The sequence below is a fragment of the Megalops cyprinoides genome, chromosome 9, assembly GCF_013368585.1.
Source record: "Megalops cyprinoides isolate fMegCyp1 chromosome 9, fMegCyp1.pri, whole genome shotgun sequence".
Lineage (NCBI taxonomy): Eukaryota > Metazoa > Chordata > Actinopteri > Elopiformes > Megalopidae > Megalops > Megalops cyprinoides.
Window position 1 is genome coordinate 32,471,078 of NC_050591.1, and position 27,005 is coordinate 32,498,082.

Consider the following 27,005-nt stretch of genomic DNA (forward strand, 5'->3'; position numbering starts at 1 on the left):
GACATGGAAAATGGCCCCACCATTTCAAATAAAACAAGTGAAATTGTTATGAGCTATGAGGATGGATTGGTGTTCGGCCTGTCCGCACTCCCCTGTCTCTTTTTCATCTACATCAACTGCATCATGCTGGTCACCCTCAGGAGAAAGGCAGCTTTCCAAGGAGTGTGTCGTTACATCCTGTTTGACCACATGCTCTTGGCCGACTCCATACAACTGCTGTGGAGCATGTTTACCTACATACTTGCCACGGTTAAGGTGTACATTAGCAATGGTGTGTGCGCTATATTCTTGTCAATGGCGAATATAACCCTCCGTATTGCTCCGCTCAACTTGGCAGTGATGGCTCTAGAGAGGTATTCTGCTATCTGCTTCCCTCTGAGACATGCTGAGATTGCCACCAGTACAAGGACAGGCATAGCCATTGGTGTAGTGTGGGTCCTGGGCTCCTTAAATGCACTGGTCGAATTTTTTCTTTTTCTCGCTATAGGGCCTCCTTTCTCTGTGATGCAGGTTTATTGTATACGAGCCAGACTGTTTGACATCCAAGTGTATTTAGACATCAGTAAAGTGTTTACAACTGTCTATTTGTTATCAGTAGGGCTCATTATCATATACACGTACATTGCAATAATGGTACAGGCCAGGTCTGCCTCCTCTGATAAAGTTAAGGCCAAAAAGGCCCGAAACACAGTGCTGCTACATTTCATTCAGTTGGGCCTGTGTCTCACCTCCTTTCTTGTTGGTGCTTTCAATGCGCTGACATCACGCCTGGAGAGGCAGATAGCTGTGAACATAAAGTATGTCATATTCATGGTCTTTGTCATTCTCCCCAGGTGTCTGAGTCCTCTGATATACGGGCTGAGGGATGAGAGCTTCAGACCTGCATTTGTCTATTATTTCACTTTAGGCCTCAAAAAGAAAATCAAGCCTGCAGTTACCTAGGAAACCTACATAAGGTTATCCCTGGTTTCCAGCTCTCATTTATTCATTCACAGATGTAAAAAGCACTGGTTCATAAGAAAAACAACCTCTTAATCAGCAATACCATTTGTTCACTAGACAGGCTACCTTAATTAGTGTTCTTATGTTATGTGCTGGGCTGGATCTGTGCAAGACTGTACCTCATGAATACCGCTACAGGCACCTACATGTCATTGATAATTATGTTAATCTGGTCTCATTTTATGCTTTCACCCTGTTCCCACTTCTCACCTTCACAGTAAACAGTTAACCAATATTAATAAACATTTAAATTTTGCAGATTATCTGTGTTTTCTATTATCTGTGCTAAGACTCCATTTCAGTAGCCCATATAGTTGGGAGGTGACTATTTATGATATATGCTTACGTAGATTTTCAGCAGAACCTCTGAAATCTGAACATGCTGGGACTGGGAGCTGTTTCTCTGAAATGTTCGTCATTGAAAAAGGTACATTTGGCTCTTAGTTGGGAGAACAACAAAGTTCTCAGCCCCAGCTTTTCAAAGGATGCACCTCCTCTCTAGCACACCACTGTCCTCAACATCAGCTGTGAACCGCTTGATTTTATCCTGGCCCGTAATGATATCCGAAAATGTGGCTTTCCCTGCATTACACTCTCTTGCTGTGCAGCTGTCCTATCTGTCTCTCTAGTTTCTTCTAGTTATTTGTAAGTTTTGGCTCAATTGATAGTGTTGTGTGTTGTGTGTTTTTGAAGAAAACTGACCTGTCAGTTTTCTTCATTTATTGCCTATTTTTAGTTTCACGCCTATTCAGTTCACCAAGATGTTTGCATCTCTGAGGTTCAGATCTTTGAGGTTCTGCCATATATTAAGAACATACTAATCCTTTTCCATTAGGTAAATAATTCTGGCTCCCTTTTTCTGATCAGATTCCATCCAGTAGGTCTCAAACTCGTAATAACTAGTAATTAATAGTTTAATCACTTTAAACTATTTTTAAAAGTAGAACTTGAAAAAAGAATTAATTTGAAAATATAAATTAAATGGGTCATGTAAACTCAAAATTGCAAAATTAATGAGCTCAGAATCATTTTTTTAATTTTAGTATCTTAGTACTATCAAAGTGTCTGCATTTCTGACAAGTTTACTCGTTATTCAAATATTTTTTAAGAGGGATAAACTGTTATTTGTCACACTGAGGTTTAATGCCCGTTCCACAACATGTCAATAAAACTGTTACATGATCTGTCTGCATAATTGTTTTCTGTGCTTTTATACACAGCTGCTTCCTGTCTTTTATGTTGGGTATTCTGTAAGTTTTCATTTTCTCTGTGCAATGCAGAATCAGAGGAAGACAACTATTTTTAACTGGTCACAGTCACACAATGAGATATCACTATTAATTCGCTGAGAACTCTGACTCACAGAGTGTCTCGCATCCACTGATTTGATACCCACGTCCAGTTTATAATGTTAAAACACAGATCAAGTGTGAAACAGTATAGCACCACAGTCCCAAGGACAAAGACACTGCTTATTTCTCATACCCAGTCCTGCACACTACCTGCAGTAGTGTAGCCTAGTGGTAAGAAGCAGGACTTACACCCAAAAGGTTGCCAGTTCGAGTCCCTGCTGGGGAATCCCAGGTGTATAAATGACTAGCATGTAAAAAAACTGTAACCTATGTAAGTTGCCCTTATAAAACAGCACTTATAAATGTAAGCACAGAGTATTACCTTTTATTATTTTTCATTTAATGAAAGTAAATACAACTCACCATTCCCACCTCCATGAGATATATTCCGTTGTATCAAAAGCTTGATGAAATTTCTTTATTTGGAGATTGTTGCCAGGGATATGATTTGTCAACAGTTCCAAAAAAACTCCACATAACAATCCCTCTGAGAAATAATTAAAGAGTTTCATATAAACTATAAAGTCATGGTGATCAATGCAGTTTTGCCAGTAGATTGCACTATTGCACTTACTAAGGAACACATCAAGGAGATCTGAGAAGACTTGATACTTGGTAATGTTCATTTACAATAGTATTTTTTGTTTTGGTGCTTAGTGTTTGGTGTTTAAGTTTATGTCTGAAGTAGTAATACCAAAAGAAATTCTGAAATTGTAATAGTAGTTTCACAAACAGATACGATACAGTACGATTTTGAATTAAATACAAAATTTCTATCACTATGGAAGTACGGAACTGCATTTTGAAATAGATTAGATTACATCTAATCTAATCTAAAATAGAACTAATGTACTAGTAATCATTAAAGGTTTTTGCTAAGGTTTTTACTTCAATACTAGGGTGGTTGGTTGTGTAAGGAGTAAGTTGTTGCCTTTATAGGCCTTTTTAGGTTTGATCTTCATACACAGTACATATACTTAATTCAACTTTATTTTTTAATCCTCGTTTCATGTCTACATATTTATTCCTCCAGACATACAGAGTCACCATGTCAAAAAACAGCACAGCAGAAAATGGCAGTATTGGCAGCAGCCCAATGGGGAGGACAGTGAATGAGAGGGTGCTGATAGTGCAGGTGTTGGTGGGGATTTTCCTCTACATCAACTGCCTCATGATCTTCACCTTCTTCAAGAAGGAGGCCTTCCACAACAACGTGCGCTATATCCTCTTCTCACACACACTGTTCTGTGACACCTTGTTCCTGATAATTTCAGACACACTCCTTGTTATAAATTTCTCAGGGACCACCATGCCTGCTGGGCTGTGCATGGTCATCTATGCAATCAGTGGTCTCCTTAACTTCGCTACACCTCTGACTCTCACAGCTATGTGCCTGGAACGCTACGTGGCCATCTGTATGCCTCTGAGACACGCAGAAATCTCCACCCGACGCCGAGCCATCTACTGCATCTTCGTCATCCATGCTGTCAGCTCCATACAGCAATTCATCATCTTCTCCATGGTCGTCTTGTCCTCTCCACCCAGTTTCTACAGCATGCTCCTGGTCTGCAGTGTAGAAAACCTGGTCTTTGTCAAGTGGCAGCAAAATCTCCGATCTGCAATGTCTCAGCTTTATTTTGTGGCCATATCATTTACGATAGCCTTCACCTATGTCAAAATCATGGCGGCTGCCAGAGCAGCCTCTTCAGACAATAAGAAATCCACCTCCAGGGGTCACAGGACTGTGCTTCTTCATGCCTTCCAGGTGACACTCGGTCTCGTAATGCTGTGGTTGCCACTGATAGAGACACTGGTTCTGGAGGCTGACTTCAATGCAGTCAAGCAGTTGAGATACTTTAACTATATTGTCTTCATCCTTGCCCCTCGCTGTCTATGCCCTCTCGTATATGGTTTAAGGGATGAAAATTTTGTCCTGGTTTTGAAATACTATGTCCTTTTTGGATTTTATAAGAGAATTTCCCCTATCAAAATACCACCCAGTTAACAAGGTATTGGTGAAAATATACAGTACCAGTCAAAAGTTTGGACACAGTTTTCTTTATTTAATTATACTATTTTCCACATCTTAGAATAATACTAAAGCCATCAAAACTATGAAATAACACAAATGGAATTATTCAGTGACAAAAAAGTGTTATAAACAAATCAAAACTATCTTATATTTTAGATACTTCAAAACAGCCATTTTTTTAATTAAAGATTAATATTTTTTGGAAATAAAGTTTGCATAGGCATCAACTTCACTGTTTATATTTGTCTATGAAACAAACTTCAAGCATAAGTCTTTAGATCACAATTTCTTTGAATACATGTATCCCATTCTCTTAATCAGTGTCGAAACTTTTGTATGGTACAGTACTCATACAAGAATGGCTTTTGACATGACTTCTGACCTTTTAAAAGGTGACCTTTTAAAATACTGAACCTGAGTGTACCAATTTGTACTGCCTTTCCCAAATAGAAATATTAAAAACGTTACATTACATTACATGTAAAAACAGAAATTTTAACACGCTTGATGGAGAAAAGGCTGCATTGTAATGGTCTCAAAACACATTGAATACTGAGCATAAAATTCTGGTTAACTGTAATGAACTTTTGTCTTTGATACTGTACGGTCTGTTCAGTCATCTGCACATACACTTTTTCAAATGTCATACAAATAGCTTGATTTTGAGCTGTACTTCACTGGTATTCTATGTATCATCAAACCCTTATAAAAGTCCAACCATAATTAATTAGCTGCTATAAAAGAATAAACCTGTATCCTCACTCAATATTGTTTTCAATGTGGGGGTTTGCCATGGAAAAATTGTTATACTTGATATATGAATTCTGATATTATTTGTATACAGAAGTAGAAGTATACAGAATTATTAAAGTCCAATTTCTACTATGTTGATATATCACTAACATGATACTGTGATTACACACTGACATTTATTTTTGCCTTAATTTACAGGTATTTACTGTGTATTAAATTGTCAGTTTTGTCCATTTTCTACTTTGCCTGAATTAGACAACTGAATCAAGACAACTGTTTTGAGGGTTTGTTTCCATAACACTCACAAGGACTACTACATTTTTATACAACCTCTTTCAAGCACATTTCATTAGATAACATTGTTGGCATTTAGCAGACACTCGTATTCAGAGTGACTTTCATAGGGTACAGGTTTTTTTTTATATGTTACCCATTCATATAGTTGGATCTTTACTGAGGCAATTCTGGGAGTTTGTACTTTGCCCGAGGGTGCAACAGCAGTGCCCCAGCAAGGAACTGAACCGGCAACCTTTGGGATATGAGTCCTGCTCCTCACCCCTATGATAAACTGCCACACAGGCTGATCCCTACAGCCCAGGTTGCATCCTGGCCATCTCATCAGTAAGCGATTACCAGGAGACCACAGTGGTGGGACAAACTGCCTTTGTTCCGCTGGAGATATAGGGGTGGGTAGGTCAGCCAGGGGTTTGCACATCCCACTGTACACCAGCAACCCCCACTTGTCAACTGGGTGCCCACAGTCTGCCTGTGTAAAGCTGCACATGAAATGTCTTCCTCCACCTCATGGCTGTGCAGGCTTAGCACAGGGACTGCGGTGTGTAAAGACATGGGGCTTTGGAGGAGAGCGCAATCCTGTGCACCTCTGTTTGCAAATGTGGCGATGGCCAGCCAATGTGAGCATTCCAACTCAGAAGGAAAAAAGGTGAAAAAGCACTGGGCATTCCAGATAAAAAATGTACTATTTTTGTATGTTGCAGACATAAGGTGTGTGGCTGAATTTTGTCCATGCAGCACTTAGCTTATTAGATTATAGATACAGTTTCACTGACTGTCTGAGCAAGCCCTCTATTTTAGTAGTAATGGCCTAAGGTCACACAGGTCACGAATGGTTGTCTTACAACTGCACCAAGATGGCCCACCAGAGCTTGCATCACCATGTGTGACATTACTGAAGACTCTTTCTGAGGCCAGCAGCTATCCAGCTCCCCAAAACAGATAGCTGGAGGTTAAGAACCGACATTCTTAAGGGGAGTAACAAATATGTATGCCCCTACTTTATTACAGAGGTATGCTAAAGGTCTCCATGCTACATTCTCAAGTGTTGATACTACATTACATTTCTTTACTGGCATTTAGCAGATGCTCTTATCCAGAGTGACTTACATAGGTTACAATTTTTTACATGTTATCCATTTTTACAGCTGGATATTTACTGAGGCAAAGGTACAACAGCAGTGCCTCACATGGGAATTCAACTTTTCAGAGTCCTGCTCCTTACCACTATGACACACTATTGTCCCGCTAAAGAGGCTGTACATTACATTATTGTCATTTACCTGACGCTCTCATCCAGACAAATGTACAATTTTATCTATTTACACAGCTGTATAATTACTAAGGCAATTGTGGGTTAAGTACCTTGCCCAAGGATACCACAGCAGTGCCCCAGCAAGGAATTGAACCAACAGTCTTTTGGTTACAAGCCTATGCTACTACTATGCTACACCGCTGCCCCACACTAGGATGACATTAGGGTGTACTCTCTAGCCGATCACAGTGACTTTGTTTTATTTGATCGTTACCACATGCTGAAAGCCTCCTGTGACACTCATGTACTCATTACTGCCCAAGGCTACAACCTTAAGGTCTTTCCAACGCTCCTGCAGTGGCGGTCAGGCACTCTGTGGTGTCCTGAGTTTTCTCTCTGGGCGTATGATGTTGCGTGCCACTTGTTCAGAGCAGCAGAGGTGTGGAGTAGAGAGGGCTGCTCTCAGATTTTTTTTAACTGCTTTCAGACATAGCTGCTTTGTGCTTTCTACTGAAGCCTTGGAGGCTTTCAGGGCCTGTAACACCTGTGGACTCACAGGTATTACATGCAACTGAGGCCAGTTGTCAACCTACCAAAGTGTAGTTTATTTGGGGACCAGTATAACAATGTCTGAAAACAGAAAATTTACAGACTATTTACTTTACATTTAGATGTGAGATTCATTTGCATCAAATAACAATACTAGGAGGCACTACAATTTGTTTACAGATGCAACAAAAGGATGAAGATTTCAGTGTTGTTTTACAATTTAACTTAGGCCAAAAAGACAAACACCGGTGCATTAATACAATCAGAGGACGAGAAGTTCTGTATAGGGTTCATAACAATCATGAATTTCTCATCCCTTTGGGATGCACTTCTCTTCTTCTTAACCTTAGTACTATTTCCATTTTTTGACATCACTGTTGCCAGGGATGCAGTTTGCAAACAGTTGCTGAAAACCCCAAACAGCCCCCCTCAGAGAAATGATTAAACAGTTTGATACAGACTATAAAGTCAGGGTGCCTTGTGCTCTTTTTTCCAATATTTCACTCAGCACATATCAAGGAGACTTGATAGTTGATAATGCTTAATAAACATAGTAAAATATCTTTATATTTATGTTTAGGTGTCTGAAGGACTAAGAAATGGAATGATTCTGGACTCTCAGAGAAAATCTGCCATTTTATGAAATTTATGGGAGTGGATAAAGGTATGCATAATTATTTACAACCATGAGTTTTATTTATATTAAGATGTGCTTGTTTGTCTATGTGCATGATTCTTCTACTGGTTTTTCTTATTTTCCTCCACCATAGATCAGAGACCATGGCTACAAACAGCACAGCACAAAACGGCAGTATTGGCAGTAGCCCCACGGTGCGGACAGTGAATGAGAGGGTGCTGATAGTGCAGGTGTTGGTGGGGATTTTCCTCTATGTCAACTGCCTCATGATCTTTACCTTCTTCAAGAAGGAGGCCTTCCGCACCAACAGCCGCTACATCTTCTTCGCCCACACCCTGGTCTGTGACTGCATATTTCTAGTGATGACTGACCTCCTCCTTCTCTTCAGTTACTTCCGCATCGTGATGCCTGTTGGACTGTGCTTGTGCATCTGTGTGCTCATGAGCATCCTCACCTTTGCCACACCTCTGACCCTCACTGTGATGAGCCTGGAGCGCTATGTGGCCATCTGCATGCCCCTGCGGCATGCTGAAATCTCCACCATATCCAGAGCCTTTCTCTCCATCATCGCCATCCACGCTCTCAGCTGCATACAGCTCATCGTCGTCATCTCTGTGTTCATCGCCAGTGTCCCTCTCAGTTTCTACAGCACTGACAGGGAGTGCAGTGTGGAGATGCTCATAGTCCATAAGTGGCAGGGTTACCTCAGATCAGCCATTTCTCAGCTCTACTTCCTGGTCATGTCCAGCATCATCACTTTTACTTATGTTAAAATCATGGCAGCTGCCAAGGTGGCTTCAACGGACAACAAGAAAACCACTTCCAAGGGCCTCAAAACAGTCCTCCTTCATGCCATCCAGCTGTTGCTCTGTTTGATTCAGTTGTGGTGTCCGTTCACAGAGATGGCCGTGATGGAGATCGACTTGAGATTATTCATAAATCTGAGATACTTTGACTACATCGTTTTCATTCTTGCTCCACGATGTCTCAGTCCACTTGTGTATGGCTTAAGGGATGATAAGTTTTTCTTGGTTTTGAAATATTATGCTCTCTGTGGGATAAATAAAAAAATATCCACAGCCCTCACCGACCTCTAAGCCCACCTCAGCAAAGGTACAAATCATGCATTCCAATATATATGCAATATGTATTTCCAAGTTATTCTGAGGTAAATGATAAGTCACAGACCACCAGTGTCTGACAACAATAATTCTGTAACTGGACTTATAAAATTGTATTGTTACACTAACACATGGTCAATGACCCATATCAAATACATTTTTAAAACCAGTCAACGTAGTCTGCAGTCATGCCATAGTTGTGTTTTTTCACATAATTTGTGCTTTAGGTGACTGATTAATACATTTGAATCTTACAGCTGTGCAGTGATCTGAGGACATGCACATTATCTGGGCAAACCCGGGTTACAAATACTTCCCTCTCCTCTTACACTCACCCTGCCTAAGGCTTTTTCCTCACTCATATTCTGTCTCTTGTTTTATTTTTTCCCTCTGTCTAACAAAATCTAGTGAGGAGGTAACAATATTTTACTCAATATACACCTAACGTACGTTTGAACAATTGGGTGATAGACTACAAATCAGTCCATTAAATATTTTTCAATAAATAAAATGTTTTCATCAAGCAGAAAGCATGAAATGTTCAACAAGTTGCATATTTATATCTGTGACATTTTCAAGGCCAGTTTGCAGTTGCTCTGGCACGTCCAATCATGTAGCTAGCCAGCTTCATGATACAAAAGGGCACATGTAACAACATACATCAGCAGGCTTCTATGCATTTCATTCATCTGCAAGAGAAATGTGCCAAGACTATTTAACAGCATTACTTCTGGTTCATGGTTTTACATCATAAAATTAAAGAACAACTCCAGCTACAGCTACAAATACAGTGCTTAATCCACAGATCTTGTTTTATGTAAATGTATCCTGAATTTTAATATGAAAGATGACATACTGCATAAACATGGCTGGTTATATTGCATGCGTGACTTCTGTGTTTATAACAACAAAAATAAAATTGCACAAGTACTGCACAAATAAGGTGTGTCATTGTAAATGCTCAACAGCATGGCATAAATCCATCTCCACAAGTGAAAGAGACCAACGTTTAACTGAAAGGCATTCATTTTTTGTACTTTTGCAAGAGAAAAGTCTATCATGTGAATTCAACAAGTAATAATTGAGTGATAAATTCCACTTATTAACTTCACCTCACATTACTTCCAAGAGCCATCCAGGGACCCAAAAGGCTTTAAGAATTACTTTGTGACTAATTCTTACACTCAGCCCAAGGTTTGCTCTTATTCTTAGAATTCTTGAGCACTATTTTTTACTTAAGTGTTATTTTTACTGAGCATCTCTCTTTGATTACAGACACTTTCGGTATTGAGTTTACCTAATACATTTCTTAAACTCCCGTTCAGTAGCTGACACTGATATGAATTCTTGATATTTAAAGAACATTTTATATTTGCAACTTGGTGTGATTTTCAGTTATTTGTTAACACTAGAGTGGCAAAGTCACATTTAACAAAAAGTGAAGATAAGCAAGTGTCGTGGCTGGTGTTGACAATAACATCACCACACTGTAAATGCAATACGATAGCATCATTACACAGTTCCACAGCTGCAGGTGCCACTCATTCAGCTCCAGGGACAGAACTCTTCAGGTTTCATGCAGCATTACACACTTGCTGCTGATTAGCTCCTGCTTCATCCTACTGCCCTGAGTTCTGGAACCCAGGAACCACAACATAACAGAAGCCCTCTCTATGCTCATGTGTCACAAACCCATTGTCTTAGTGGCAAGCAGAAAAACGGCCATCTGCATCCACGTATTCTCACATCACTTCCACTAGCAATCTACCTGAGAACAAAGTAAGAGTGTGTGTGTGTGTGTGTGTGTGTGTGTGTGTGTGTAGACCCCCAATGTCTAACAATGGGCATTCCTTCACTTCAACTTCCTGACTTGTGTCCACTCTTTTATCAGTGATACTTTAGGTGTGACATAATAATTAATGATTGTCAGTTGCTAAGCAACTTACATAGGTTACAATTTTTTGCATGTTACCCATTTATAAAACTGGATATTTACTGAGGCAATTCTGTGTTTAGTACCTGGCCCAAGGGTACAACAACAGGGCCCCAGCAGGGAATCGAACCAGCAACCTTTCAGTTATCAGTACTGCTCCTTAGCACTGTGCTACACTGTCACCCTACTAAAGAGGCTGTACATTACATTACATTATTGTCATTTAGCAGATGCTTTTCTCAAGAGCGACTTACAATTTTATCCATTTACAGGGCTGCATCTTTACTAAGGCGATTGTGGATTAAGTACCTTGCCCAAAGACACCACAGCTGTGCCCCAGCTGGGAACCAAACCAGCAATCTTTTGGTCAAAGGCCTTTCCCCAACCAGAGCTCCTAAAGTGTTAGCTGGCATTCTGAGTGCAACCACCTCATGTCAGAAAATGGCACAGTACACTGAGCACAAGGCATACTGACGGTGAAATACAAGTTAGAAGGTACAGCATCAGTTCTCTAGCTGATATCCCTGGCACAGATTGGTATAAAAATATTTCAGTGCACAGAGTACTTTTCTAATTTACTTTTCATTTAAATGTAAAACTTGATCACATATTCACACATTGAAAACAACACTACAACTGCAGGCATCAGAAGCCTTTTACGTTTCCTTACATGTGCAACAGAGGGCTGATTTAAGTGGTATGTCAGTGTACAGCATATTTCTTGTATTTAAATGCCACCAAAAATGCTATCAGTTTAATCTAACTCTTTTGTATCGCTCATCATTTCTGTTACGTAAGATCTAGCCCTGGGACATACTGCTTTCCTTAAAAGTACTGTACTATTTCTACATTCTGAGATCACTGTTGCCAGGGGCTCAAATTCGTCAACAATTGCTAAGAGCTCCAAACAACATTCCTCAGAGAAGTCATTAAACTGCTTCATATACACTATAAAATGAAGAAGCTCGCAGCTAGCATTGCACTTGAGGACGCTTCTAGGAGACTTGATAGTTGGTAATGCTTAACTAATATACTCTCAATTCTTCATATTTATGTTTATGCATCTTAAGTAGGAGTAGGAGAAACAATGTTACTTTCCGCAAACAGATTAAATGATGCTGGATCCATTTCAACAGAATAAACTACAAACATATGGAAGTAAAGACACAAAGTAAAATTATTACTGCCACAAAATGTAGGAAAATTGGAAACTACTAGGTTCATATTAGTGTGGTATATTGTAGTAGTATTTTGTAGATTGGTTTGTTGTCTCTCAATCTATCATGCTTTACTTCCATTGCTTTAATGTATTGTCTTTCTCCGGATATCAGAGTCACCATGGCTACTAACAGCACAGCACAGAATGGCAGTATTGGCAGCATCCCCGCACAGCGGAAGGTGAACGAGCAGGTGCTCTTAGTGCAGGTGTTGGTAGGCATTTTCCTCTACATAAACTCCATCATGATCTTTACCTTCTGCAAGAAGGAGGCCTTCCGCACCAACAGCCGCTACATCCTCTTCGCGCACATCCTGGTTTGTGACTGCATATTTCTAGTGATTAGCAACGTCCTCTTTCTCCTGAGCTACTTCCGCATCCTGATGCCTGTTGGATTGTGCTTGCTCATCTGTGCGGTTGTGCTCATTGTCCAGCTCTGTACACCTCTGACCCTCACCGTGATGAGCCTGGAGCGCTATGTGGCCATCTGCATGCCTCTGAGACATGCTGAAATTTCCACCCCATCCAGAGCCTTTCTCACCATCATTGTCATCCATGCTCTCAGCTACATAAGAGTCATGACCTCCTTCTCTGCATTCATGGCTACTGTCCCACTCAGTTTCTACAGCACTGACAAGGCGTGCAGTGTGGAGATAATCATAATCCTCGAGTGGCAGGGTCACCTCAGATCAGCCATTTCTCAGCTCTACTTCCTGGTCATGTCCAGCATCATCATGTTCACATACGTCAAAATCATGGCAGTCGCCAAGGTGGCTTCAGCAGACAATAAGAAATCCGCCTCCAAGGGCCTCAAAACAGTCCTCCTTCATGCCATCCAGCTGTTCCTCTGTTTGATTCAGTTGTGGTGCCCGTTCATAGAGATGGCTGTAATGGAGGTCGATCTGAGTCTGTTCTTAAATCTGAGATATGCTGACTACATCATGTTTAATCTTGCTCCACGATGTCTCATTCCACTGGTGTATGGTTTAAGGGATGATAAATTTGTCTCGGTTATGAAATATTATTTGCTTTTTGGACTGAGTAAGAAAATATCCCCTGTCGTTGCAGACCAGTAAGCTAAAGCCCTACAGCCTGACCCAAACCCAAAGGAACCAAATGAAACATGTCAAGTTCGGGCCGGTTCAGGCCTATAGTTGCTCTGCACTCAGGTTTGGGTTGGGTCAGGCTCAACATTTGTGGATCGAGCTTGAAGGAACGATTAAGTTATTTACATACTTAGTCAAATAAGAGGAACTCATTTTCACCTAAATGCCCTCTGTTGTCCTGGACTGGAAGAGGAGTACTTTGTTGAACTTGTCAGCTGAATTTACCTGTCGTTATTTGTTTACCTGTAAAGAATTCATTCACTGTATAGTTCACTTTTTTCAAACGAGGTAACGCTGCTTGGTGTTCATTGGTTAAGCTGCTGAATGTTACCTTCTGTGTGATTTTTTGTATGGATCTTTATTCTCTAAGTGCATTGTGTTTTTCCAAAAATGAGAGTTTTTGGTCAGTTGATTAGTTGATAATCAACAGTATTCAATTGCATTGGCAAAAAACAGTTAAAGCACCTGTTCACACTGGTGCATGCCTGTGACTGTACTCTTTAGCCCTTGGATGATTGTACATATTTTCTCAATGTTCATATTTTAACATTTACACAAAAGAAATTTACACTCTTTTTACAAATTTTCACCTGGATTTTTAAACCACCTTGCTACATTACAGAATTTAATTCTATAAACACCAATTTCCAGGTTGAGCGATTCTGCCTGTGTTTTCAGTTTACATTTATTCATTACAAATGTTTAGCGACCTGCAGAGATGCGCATATCTGGATGGCTCAAGGCTACAAAGACAACACATCCCATTGGTCTAGAGGTGCCCCTCCTCTTGCTACTCACTCATTTGCCTCCAGAGATCCAAACTGAGCAGCACCTCTGCACTTGTCTGTATGCATATGTGTGTGTGTGTGTCTGAGTCTGTCTACAGTCACACACATTTTCCTCCTTGTTACCTGTATACCATTCTATGATATAATGCAGACATTATACTGTATCTTGATTAAACTCTTCTGGACCAATCCACATGAAAGTCTAAAATGTCTTCTCCTCTGCACTCCTCTGAATACACCACAAAGACATGCATAACACACGGCCTACAGGTTGTACATTCTGATGCATTCAGAGGCCAGTATTACTGCACATTTGTACATAGCATGTATGAACCCAGCTATCCATTAACCAGTTACTTATTTAATAAGTAAATCCATTTTCACAATGTATCAATGTGTAGCCTAAAGACTTAAAATGGTTTTGAATCAGGTACTTCATGGTCTATTTACTTCACTTATTGTTCTATATCCCCTGTCATATCTTAATAACAAGTACTCTGAAAGACAAGTGTCAGGATCTCCCTATTATATTTCACTATAAAAATTTAGATATTAATCGGAATCATTTGAAACTTTCATTGATACCACATAGGAGTTCACCCCTGCAACACCTGGTGTCTGGATTTAACCTATAGCCAATGACAGCTGAGCATTTCATACACTGAGATAGCCAATTAACATCCATAATTGTTGCCAGGACCATATTTTGTCAACAGTTGCTCCCACTCATAAGCTATCACTGATATGAATTCTTGATATTAAAAGAACATTTTTTATTTGCGACGTTGTATGATTTTCAGTTATTCGTCAATGCCAGCAAGGCGAATTCAAATGAAACAGAAACTGAATGTAAGCAGGTGTCATGGTTGGTGTTGACAATAACATCACCACACTGTAAATGCAATACGATAGCATCATTACACAGTTCCGCAGCTGCAGGTGCCACTCCTTCAGTTCCAGGGACAGCACTCTTCAGGTTTCATGCAGCATTACACACTTGCTGCTGATTAGCTCCTGCCTCATCCTACTGCCCTGAGTTCTGGAACCCAGGAACCACAACATAACAGAAGCCCTCTCTATGCTCATGTGTCACAAACCCATTGTCTTAGTGGCAAGCAGAAAAACAGCCATCTGCATCCATGTATTCTCACATCACTTCCACTAGCAATCTACCTGAGAACAAAGTAAGTGTGTGTGTGTGTGTAGATCCCCAATGTCTAACAATGGGTATTCCTTCACTTCAACTTCCTGACTTGTGCCCTCTTTTTAATTAGTGATATTTTAGGTGTGACATAATAATTAATGATTGTCAGTTGCTGAGCAACTTACATAGGTTACAATTTTTTGCATGTTACCCATTAATAAAACTGGATATTTACTGAGGCAATTCTGTGTTTAGTACCTGGCCCAAGGGTACAACAACAGGGCCCCAGCAGGGAATTGAACCAGCAACCTTTCGGTTATGAGTACTGCTCCTTAGCACTGTGCGACACTGCCACCCTACTAAAGAGGCTGTACATTACATTACATTATTGTCATTTAGCAGACGCTTTTCTCAAGAGCAACTTACAATTTTATCCATTTACAGGGCTGCATCTTTACTAAGGCAGTTGTGGATTAAGTACCTTGCCCAGACACCACAGCTGTGCCCCAGCTGGGAACCGAACCAGCAATCTTTGGGTCAAAGGCCTTTCCCCAACCAGAGCTCCTAAAGTGTTAGCTGGCTCTAAGGCTGATTCCAGCTAAAACATTCTGAGTGCAACCACCTCATGTCAGAAAATGGCACAGTACACTGAGCACAAGGCATACTGACAGTGAAATACAAGTTAGAAGGTACAGAATCAATTCTCTAGCTGATATCCCTGGCACAAATTGGTATAAAAATATTTCAGTGCACAGAGTACTTTTCTAATTTACTTTTCATTTAAATGTAAAACCCGATCACATATTCACACATTGAAAACAACACTACAACTGCCGGCATCAGAAGCCTTTTACGTTTCCTTACATATATAACAGAGGGCTGATTTAAGAGGTATGTCAGTGTACAGCATATTTCTTGTATTTAAATGCCACCAAAAAAGCTATCAGTTTAATCTAACTCTTTTGTATCGCTCATCATTTCTGTTACGTAAGATCTAGCCCTGGGACATACTGCTTTCCTTAAAAGTACTGTACTATTTCTACATTCTGAGATCACTGTTGCCAGGGGCTCAAATTCGTCAACAATTGCTAAGAGCTCCAAACAACATTCCTCAGAGAAGTCATTAAACTGCTTCATATACACTATAAAATGAAGAAGCTCGCAGCTAGCATTGCACTTGAGGACGCTTCTAGGAGACTTGGTAGAAGGTAATGCTTAACTAATATACTCTCAATTCTTCATATTTATGTTTATGCATCTTAAATAGGAGTGAGAGAAACAATGTTACTTTCAGCAAACAGATTAAATGATGCTGGATCCGTTTCAACAGAATAAACTACAAACATATGGAAGTAAAGACACAAAGTAAAATTATTACTGCCACAAAATGTAGGAAAATTGGAAACTATTACAAGGTTCATATTAGTGTGGTATATTGTAGTAGTATTTTGTAGATTGGTTTGTTGTCTCTCAATCTATCATACTTTACTTCCATTGCTTTAATGTATTTTCTTCCTCCAGATATCAGAGTCACCATGGCTACTAACAGCACAGCACAGAATGGCAGTATTGGCAGCATCCCCGCACAGCGGAAGGTGAACGAGCAGGTGCTCATAGTGCAGGTGTTGGTGGGCATTTTTCTCTACATAAACTCCATCATGATTTTCACCTTCTTCAAGAAGGAGGCCTTCCGCACCAACAGCCGCTACATCTTCTTCGCGCACACCCTGGTCTGTGACTGCATATTTCTAATGATTAGCGACCTCCTCCTTCTCCAGAGCTACTTCCGCATCCTGATGCCTGTTGGATTGTGCTTGCTCATCTGTGCGGTTGTGCTCATTGTCCAGCTCTGTACACCTCTGACCCTCACCGTGATGAGCCTGGAGCGCTATGTGGCCATCTGCTTGCCCCTGAGACATGCTGAAATTTCCACCCCATCCAGAGCCTTTCTCACCATCATTGTCATCCATGCTCTCAGCTGCATACAGGTCATTATCTCCTTCTCTGCATTCATGGCTACTGCCCCACTCAGTTTCTACAGCACTGACAGGGTGTGCACTGTGGAGATGACCATGATCCTCGAGTGGCAGGGTCACCTCAGATCAGCCATTTCTCAGCTCTACTTCCTGGTCATGTCCAGCATCATCATGTTCACATACGTCAAAATCATGGCAGTTGCCAAGGTGGCTTCAGCAGACAATAAGAAATCCGCCTCAAAGGGCCTCAAAACAGTCCTCCTTCATGCCATCCAGCTGTTCCTCTGTTTGATTCAGTTGTGGTGCCCATTCATAGAGATGGCCGTAATGGCGATTGATCTGAGCCTGTTCATAAATCTGAGATATGCTGACTACATCATTTTCATCCTTGCTCCACGATGTCTCATTCCACTGGTGTATGGTTTAAGGGATGATAAATTTGTCTCGGTTATGAAATATTATTCGCTTTTTGGACTGAGTAAGAAAATATCCCCTGTCGTTGCAGACCAGTAAGCTAAAGCCCTACAGCCTGACCCAAACCCAAAGGAACCAAATGAAACATGTCAAGTTTGGGCCGGTTCAGGCCTATAGTTACTCTGCACTCAGGTTTGGGTTGGGTCAGGCTCAACATTTGTGGATCGAGCTTGAAGGAACGATTAAGTTATTTACATACTTAGTCAAATAAAAGGAACTCATTTTCACCTAAATGCCCTCTGTTGTCCTGGACTGGAAGGGGAGTACTTTGTTGAACTTGTCAGCTGAATTTACCTGTCGTTATTTGTTTACCTGTAAAGACTTCATTCACTTTATAGTTCCCTGTTTTCCAGCAAGTTAACACTGCTTGGTGTTCATTGGTTAAGCTGCTGAATGTTACCTTCTGTGTGATTTTTTTTTGGACCTTTATTCACTGAGTGCACTGTGTTTTTCCAAAAATGAGAGTTTTTGGTCAGTTGTTGTTGATAATCAACAGTATTCAATTGCATTGGCAAAAGAACAGTTAAAGCACCTGTTCACACTGGTGCATGCCTGTGACTGTACTCTTTAGCCCTTGGATGATTCTACATATTTTCTCAATGTTCATATTTTAACATTTACATAATCAAAAATTTATACCCTTTTTAAATATTTCACCTGGATTTCAAACCACCTTGCTACATTACAGAATTTAATTCTATAAACACCAGTTTCCAGGTTGAGCGATTCTGCCTGTGTTTTCAGTTTACAAATGTTTAGCGACCTGCAGAGATGCGCATATCTGGATGGCTCAAGGCTACAAAGACAACACATCCCATTGGTCTAGAGGTGCCCCTCCTCTTGCTACTCACTCATTTGCCTCCAGAGATCCAAACTGAGCAGCACCTCTGCACTTGTGTCTGTATGCATATGTGTGTGTGTTTGACTGAGTCTGTGTCCGTCTACAGTCACACACATTTTCCTCCTTGCTACCTGTATACCATTCTATGATATAATGCAGACATTATACTGTATCTTGATTAAACTCCTCTGGACCAACCCACATGAAGTTCTAAAATGTCTTCTCCTCTGCACTCCTCTGAATACACCACAAACACATGCATAACACACGGCCTACAGGTTGTACATCCACATCCATTATTTCACTGCACTGTACATTGTACCTTGGCATGTGACAAATAAAAAAAAAACTTTGATTCTGACTTTTTTTCTGGTACGTTGAGAAGCCAGTATTACTGCACATTTGTACATAGCATGTACAAACACAAACTATCCATTAACCAATTATTTGTTAAACAAGTGACCCCATCTTTAAATGTATCAATGTGTAGCCTAAAGACTTAAAAATGATTTTGAAAGTGGTACTTCATGGGCTATTTACTTTACCAATTGTTTTATATAACCTCTCATATCTTAATAAGAAATACTCTGAATGACAAATGACAGGAATTCCCTATTACGCTTCTCTATAAAAATTTAGATATTAATCTGAATCATTTGAAGCTTTCATTGGTATCACTTAGGGGTTCACACTTGCAACATCTGGTGTCTGGATTTAACCTATAGCCAATGACAGCTGAGCAGTATTTTCAAAAACTGAGATAGCCAATTAACATCCATAACTGTTGCCAGGGCCCTGTTTTGTAAACAGGTGCTGACAAAGAGAAAAAAAAACATCATGCTATATTCCAGAGAGAACTTGGTTCATTGTTCAGCTTGATGCAGACTATAAAGACAGAGCTGAGAATTCTGTTGCTGTCATTGTAGTCACTGAACAGATTTGTGAAAGATAATCTGTAATAATAATATTTAGATTCAGAATTAACTGGAGACCAATCAATATTGGAAGCATTTTTACAGAAACTGAATACCTATTGTTTTCAATCCAAAATATTTTAAATCACAGATTTCATCTGCTGTTTCAGGATTCATTTTAATACAAAGTCATGTCTTTCTGCCATCTGTACAAATGGGTATACAGCTGATTTTATGAAAAAAAATATATGAGAATGATTTGTTTTCAAACAATCTTGAAGTCAGACTGTGAATGATGACAGGAGAATGTTTCTTTACCAAGAAGTTGTTCAGAAAGATTTTATGTGCAGAATAATATTAGAATAATGGGGAGGTACAGAATACTGGGGAGGTATTATGGCCTGGCTCTCACTTCAGATGATAGAGTGCTGCGCTCTGTGCTGCTCTTTGCTACCTCGGGTCGCGTCTGTGACCCGAAATACAAGGGCAGCATCTTTCGAACCCACCTCTTCTCAGTACTGGCTAAACACTGGTGGAATGAGCTTCCTGCCAAGATTCGTACAACAGACTCCCTGGGCGCCTTCAAGAGAAAGCTGAAAACTCACGTTTTCAAGCTGTATCTCTACTCTACCTTCTTCTCTACCTGTCTCTATCTATCCTATCTATCCCTATTATATAAAAAAAGAAGCACTCTACACTAGTTTAGCACTTAACTCAGTATCTTACTGACCTCTTGTAATACCTTGCAATAACTACTCTTAGCATAGTGATGCATTTATTTGGCAGTCCCTCTGGGTAAGAGCGTCTGCTAAATGAAGTAATGTAACATAATGTAATGTAATGTAAGGTAATGGCAGTGAGAGCTACACTAAATAACACAGGGCAAGAGCTGAACTAACCTTTTGCCTAAGCAACATTTGCCTGCTTGTTTTTGCCAAGACTGACAAAATGGTTCCAATGGTTCCAGCTTAGAGCACAACCCATTCTGTCTCTACGGGTTGCACACCTACACGAGTTCTCCATGTTCAAAAGCCCAACCCATGCTGAATAAGTCACAACCCCTCCTTCTCTTAGGTTTAAGGAAAGCTTTGGGCTAGAAAATGTTTTTGAAGTCATATTAACTGACACTACATGTTTCTACGTCTTGCAATGCTGAAACCCACTGTCATTCAGAAATGGTATTATATCTTTGCCTCAGTAATGTGAGTGACTTATTAAATCTGTCACAAACAAAATCTCTTCCTAATACAATCTGTACTCTTTTATCAATTCATTTTTAAAGACAAGAGAAACATTCCTTAATGCACAATAATTGTTTCAGTCATTTATGACTTACAGCATCAAATCTCACTGGTGCTCTAATCCATTTCAGAAGCCATCATACGAACCAAAAAACTATTAGAATTATTTTGCAACTAATTCTTACACTCAGCCCAAGGTTTACTCTTATTCTTAGAATTCTTGAGTCTTAAGCAATATTTTTTACTTAAGTGTTATTTTTACTGAGCATCTCTCTTTGATCACAGACACTTTCTGTATTGAATTTACCTAATACATTTGTTAATCTCCCGTTCAGTAGCTAACACTGATATGAATTCTTGATATTGAAAGAACATTTTATATTTGCAACTCGGTGTGATTTTCAGTTATTTGTTAATACTAGAGTGGCAAAGTCACATTTAACAAAAAGTGAAGATAAGCAGGTGTCGTGGTTGGTGTTGACAATAACATCACCACACTGTAAATGCAATACGATAGCATCATTACACAGTTCCACAGCTGCAGGTGCCACTCCTTCAGTTCCAGGGACAGCACTCTTCTGGTTTCATGCAGCATTACACACTTGCTGCTGATTAGCTCCTGCCTCATCCTACTGCCCTGAGTTCTGGAACCCAGGAACCACAACATAACAGAAGCCCTCTCTATGCTCATGTGTCACAAACCCATTGTCTTAGTGGCAAGCATAAAAAGGCCATCTGCATCCACGTATTCTCACATCACTTCCACTAGCAATCTACCTGAGAACAAAGTAAGTGTGTGTGTGTGTGTGTGTGTGTGTGTGTGTGTGTGTGTGTGTGGATCCCCAATGTCTAACAATGGGTATTCCTTCACTTCAACTTCCTGACTTGTGCCCTCTTTTTTATTAGTGATATTTTAGGTGTGACATAATAATTAATGATTGTCAGTTGCTGAGCAACTTACATAGGTTACAATTTTTTGCATGTTACCCATTTATAAAACTGGATATTTACTGAGGCAATTCTGTGTTTAGTACCTGGCCCAAGGGTACAACAACAGGGCCCCAGCAGGGAATCGAACCAGCAACCTTTCGGTTATGAGTACTGCTCCTTAGCACTGTGCTACACTGCCACCCTACTAAAGAGGCTGTACATTACATTACATTATTGTCATTTAGCAGACGCTTTTCTCAAGAGCAACTTACAATTTTATCCATTTACAGGGCTGCATCTTTACTAAGGAAGTTGTGGATTAAGTACCTTGCCCAGACACCACAGCTGTGCCCCAGCTGGGAACCGAACCAGCAATCTTTGGGTCAAAGGCCTTTCCCCAACCAGAGCTTCTAAAGTTTTAGCTGGCTCTAAGGCTGATTCCAGCTAAAACATTCTGAGTGCAACCACCTCATGTCAGAAAATGGCACAGTACACTGAGCACAAGGCATACTGACAGTGAAATACAAGTTAGAAGGTACAGAATCAATTCTCTAGCTGATATCCCTGGCACAAATTGGTATAAAAATATTTCAGTGCACAGAGTACTTTTCTAATTTACTTTTCATTTAAATGTAAAACCCGATCACATATTCACACATTGAAAACAACACTACAACTGCCGGCATCAGAAGCCTTTTACGTTTCCTTACATATATAACAGAGGGCTGATTTAAGTGGTATGTCAGTGTACAGCATATTTCTTGTATTTAAATGCCACCAAAAAAGCTATCAGTTTAATCTAACTCTTTTGTATCGCTCATCATTTCTGTTATGTAAGATCTAGCCCTGGGACATACTGCTTTCCTTAAAAATACTGTACTATTTCTACATTCTGAGATCACTGTTGCCAGGGGCTCAAATTCGTCAACAATTGCCAAGAGCTCCAAACAACATTCCTCAGAGAAGTCATTAAACTGCTTCATATACACTATAAAATGAAGGCGCTCACAGCTAGCATTGCACTTGAGGACGCTTCTAGGAGACTTGATAGTTGGTAATGCTTAACTAATAATCTCTCAATTCTTCATATTTATGTTTATGCATCTTAAATAGGAGTGGGAGAAACAATGTTACTTTCAGCAAACAGATTATATTATGCTGGAATGAATGAATGAATGAACTACAAACATATGGAAGTAAAGACACAAAGTAAAATTATTACTCCCACAAAATGTAGGAAAATTGGAAACTATTACTAGGTTCATATTAGTGTGGTATATTGTAGTAGTATTTTGTAGATTGGTTTGTTGTCTATCATTCTATCATACTTTATTTCAATCGCATAATGTATTTTCTTCCTCCAGATATCAGAGTCACCATGGCTACTAACAGCACAGCACAGAATGGCAGTATTGGCAGCATCCCCGCACAGCGGAAGCTGAAGGAGCAGGTGCTCATAGTGCAGGTGTTGGTGGGCATTTTCCTCTACATAAACTCCATCATGATTTTCACCTTCTTCAAGAAGGAGGCCTTCCGCACCAACAGCCGCTACATCCTCTTCGCGCACATCCTGATTTGTGACTACATATTTTTAGTGATTAGTGACCTCCTCCTTCTCCAGAGTTACTTCCGCATCCTGATGCCTATTGGATTGTGCTTGCTCATCTGTGCGGTTGTGCTCATTGTCCAGCTCTGTACACCTCTGACCCTCACCGTGATGAGCCTGGAGCGCTATGTGGCCATCTGCTTGCCCCTGAGACATGCTGAAATTTCCACCCCATCCAGAGCCTTTCTCACCATCATTGTCATCCATGCTCTCAGCTACATAAGAGTCATGACCTCCTTCTCTGCATTCATGGCTACTGCCCCACTCAGTTTCTACAGCACTGACAAGGCGTGCAGTGTGGAGATAATCATAATCCTCGAGTGGCAGGGTCACCTCAGATCAGCCATTTCTCAGCTCTACTTCCTGGTCATGTCCAGCATCATCATGTTCACATACGTCAAAATCATGGCAGTTGCCAAGGTGGCTTCAGCAGACAATAAGAAATCCGCCTCCAAGGGCCTCAAAACAGTCCTCCTGCATGCAATCCAGCTGTTCCTCTGTTTGATTCAGTTGTGGTGCCCGTTCATAGAGATGGCCGTAATGGAGGTCGATCTGAGTCTGTTCATAAATCTGAGATATGCTGACTACATCATGTTTAATCTTGCTCCACGATGTCTCATTCCACTGGTGTATGGTTTAAGGGATGATAAATTTGTCTCGGTTATGAAATATTATTTGCTTTTTGGACTGAGTAAGAAAATATCCCCTGTCGTTGAAGACCAGTAAGCTAAAGACCTACAGCCTGACCCAAACCCAAAGGAACCAAACAAAACATGTCAAGTTCGGGCCGGTTCAGGCCTATAGTTACTCTGCACTCAGGTTTGGGTTGGGTCAGGTTCAACACTTGGGGATCAAGCTTGAAGGAACAATTAAGTTATTTACATACTTAATCAAATAAGAGGAACTCATTTTCACCTAAATGCCCTCTGTTGTCCTGGACTGGAAGAGGAGTACTTTGTTGAACTTGTCAGCTGAATTTACCTGTCGTTATTTGTCTACCTGTAAAGACTTCATTCACTGTATAGTTCCCTGTTTTCCAGCAAGTTAACACTGCTTGGTGTTCATTGGTTAAGCTGCTGAATGTTACCTTCTGTGTGATTTTTTTTGGACCTTTATTCACTGATTGCACTGTGTTTTTCCAAAAATGAGAGTTTTTGGTCAGTTGTTGTTGATAATCAACAGTATTCAATTGCATTGGCAAAAGAACAGTTAAAGCACCTGTTCACACTGGTGCATGCCTGTGACTGTACTCTTTAGCCCTTGGATGATTGTACATATTTTCTCAATGTTCATATTTTAACATTTACATAATAAAAATTTATACCCTTTTTACATATTTCACTTGGATTTCAAACCACCTTGCTACATTACAGAATTTAATTCTATAAACACCAGTTTCCAGGTTGAGCGATTCTGCCTGTGTTTTCAGTTTACAAATGTTTAGCGACCTGCAGAGATGCGCATATCTGGATGGCTCAAGGCTACAAAGACAACACATCCCATTGGTCTAGAGGTGCCTCCCCTCCTCTTGCTACTCACTCATTTGCCTCCAGAGATCCAAACTGAGCAGCACCTCTGCACTTGTGTCTGTATGCATATGTGTGTGTGTTTGACCGAGTCTGTGTCTGTCTACAGTCACACACATTTTCCTCCTTGTTACCTGTATACCATTCTATGATATAATGCAGACATTATACTGTATCTTGATTAAACTCCTCTGGACCAATCCACATGAAGTTCTAAAATGTCTTCTCCTCTGCACTCCTCTGAATACAACACAAAGACATGCATAACACACGGCCTACAGGTTGTACATTCTGATGCATTCAGAGGCCAGTATTACTGCACATTTGTACATAGCATGTATGAACCCAGCTATCCATTAACCAGTTACTTATTTAATAAGTAAATCCATTTTCACAATGTATCAATGTGTAGCCTAAAGACTTAAAATGGTTTTGAATCAGGTACTTCATGGGATATTCACTTCACTTATTGTTCTATATCCCCTGTCATATCTTAATAACAAGTACTCTGAATCACAAGTGACAGGATCTCCCTATTACATTTCACGATAAAAATTTAGATATTAATCGGAATCATTTGAAGCTTTCATTGATACCACATAGGAGTTCACACCTGCAACACCTGGTGTCTGGATTTAACCTATAGCCAATGACAGCTGAGCATTTCATATACTGAGATAGCCAATTAACATCCATAATTGTTGCCAGGACCATATTTTGTCAACAGTTGCTCCCATTCATAAGCTAACACTGATATGAATTCTTGATATTAAAAGAACATTTTTTATTTGCGACGTTGCATGATTTTCAGTGATTCGTCAATGCCAGCAAAGCGAATTCAAATGAAACAGGAACTGAATGTAAGCAGGTGTCATGGTTGGTGTTGACAATGACATCACCACACTGTAAATGCAATACGATAGCATCATTACACAGTTCCACAGCTGCAGGTGCCACTCTTTCAGTTCCAGGGACAGAACTCTTCAGGTTTCATGCAGCATTACACACTTGCTGCTGATTGGCTCCTGCCTCATCCTACTGCCCTGAATTCTGGAACCCAGGAACCACAACATAACAGAAGCCCTCTCTATGCTCATGTGTCACAAACCCATTGTCTTAGTGGCAAGCAGAAAAACGGCCATCTGCATCCACGTATTCTCACATCACTTCCACTAGCAATCTACCTGAGAACAAAGTGTGTGTGTGTGTGTGTGTGTGTGTGTGTGCGTGTGTGTGGACCTCCAATGTCTAACAACGGGCATTCCTTCACTTCAACTTCCTGACTTGTGTCCAATCTTTTATCAGTGATATTTTAGGTGTGACATAATAATTAATGATTGTCAGTTGCTGAGCAACTTACATAGGTTAGGTTAACTAGGTTAGGTTAAGTACTTTGCCCAAAGACACCACAGCTGTGCCCCAGCTGGGAACCGAACCAACAATCTTTTGGTCAAAGGCCTTTCCCCAACCAGAGCTCCTAAAGTGTTAGCTGGCTCGAAGGCTGATTCCAGCTAAAACATTCTGAGTGCAACCACCTCATCTCAGAAAATGGCACAGTACACTGAGCACAAGGCATACTGACAGTGAAATACAAGTTAGAAGGTACAGAATCAGTTCTCTAGCTGATATCCCTGGCACAGATTGGTATAACAATATTTCAGTGCACAGAGTACTTTTCTAATTTACTTTTCATTTAAATGTAAAACCCGATCACATATTCACACATTGAAAACAACACTACAACTGCAGGCATCAGAAGCTTTTTACATTTCCTTACATATGTAACAGAGGGCTGATTTAAGTGGTATGTCAGTGTACAGCATATTGCCTGTATTTAAATGCCACCAAAAACGCTATCAGTTTAATCTAACTCTTTTGTATTGCTCATTATTTCTGTTATGTAAGATCTAGCCCGTCCCACCCCTTTGGGATGTACTGCTTTGCTTAAAAAGCTTGTACTATTTCCATATTCTGAGATCACTGTTGCCAGGGGCTCAAATTCGTCAACAATTGCTAAGAGCTCCAAACAACATTCCTCAGAGAAGTCATTAAACTGCTTCATATACACTATAAAATGAAGGTGCTCACAGCTAGCATTGCACTTGAGGATGCATCTAGGAGACTTGGTAGAAGGTAATGCTTAACTAATATATTGTCAATTCCTCACTTTTAAGTTTATGCATCTTAAGTAGGAGTAGGAGAAATAATGTTATTTTCAGCAAACAGATTAAATGATTCTAAATTTATTTCAACAAAATTAACTACAAACATATGGATTGCATTTAAACATAATATTTTGCTTAATCAAAACAATG

The 27,005-nt window shown here is 40.1% G+C and overlaps 5 protein-coding genes across 5 annotated transcripts; all 5 read left to right on the forward strand.

The window, feature by feature from the left end:
* Positions 1 to 3,402: 3,402 nt before the first annotated feature.
* LOC118783810 (odorant receptor 131-2-like) lies at positions 3,403 to 4,359 on the forward strand. The gene has a single exon (XM_036537767.1). The coding sequence runs from the start codon at positions 3,403 to 3,405 to the stop codon at positions 4,357 to 4,359; it is 957 nt and encodes a 318-aa protein (XP_036393660.1).
* Positions 4,360 to 8,017: 3,658 nt separating this feature from the next.
* Positions 8,018 to 8,971, forward strand: LOC118783811 (odorant receptor 131-2-like). The gene has a single exon (XM_036537768.1). The coding sequence runs from the start codon at positions 8,018 to 8,020 to the stop codon at positions 8,969 to 8,971; it is 954 nt and encodes a 317-aa protein (XP_036393661.1).
* Positions 8,972 to 12,266: 3,295 nt separating this feature from the next.
* Positions 12,267 to 13,220, forward strand: LOC118783812 (odorant receptor 131-2-like). Its single transcript, XM_036537769.1, has one exon. It carries the CDS (start codon positions 12,267 to 12,269, stop codon positions 13,218 to 13,220), a length of 954 nt encoding a protein of 317 aa, XP_036393662.1.
* Positions 13,221 to 16,717: 3,497 nt separating this feature from the next.
* LOC118783813 (odorant receptor 131-2-like) lies at positions 16,718 to 17,671 on the forward strand. The gene has a single exon (XM_036537770.1). It carries the CDS (start codon positions 16,718 to 16,720, stop codon positions 17,669 to 17,671), a length of 954 nt encoding a protein of 317 aa, XP_036393663.1.
* A 5,265-nt stretch (positions 17,672 to 22,936) lies between these two features.
* On the forward strand, positions 22,937 to 23,890 carry LOC118783814 (odorant receptor 131-2-like). Its single transcript, XM_036537772.1, has one exon. The coding sequence runs from the start codon at positions 22,937 to 22,939 to the stop codon at positions 23,888 to 23,890; it is 954 nt and encodes a 317-aa protein (XP_036393665.1).
* The last annotated feature ends 3,115 nt before the right edge of the window (positions 23,891 to 27,005 follow it).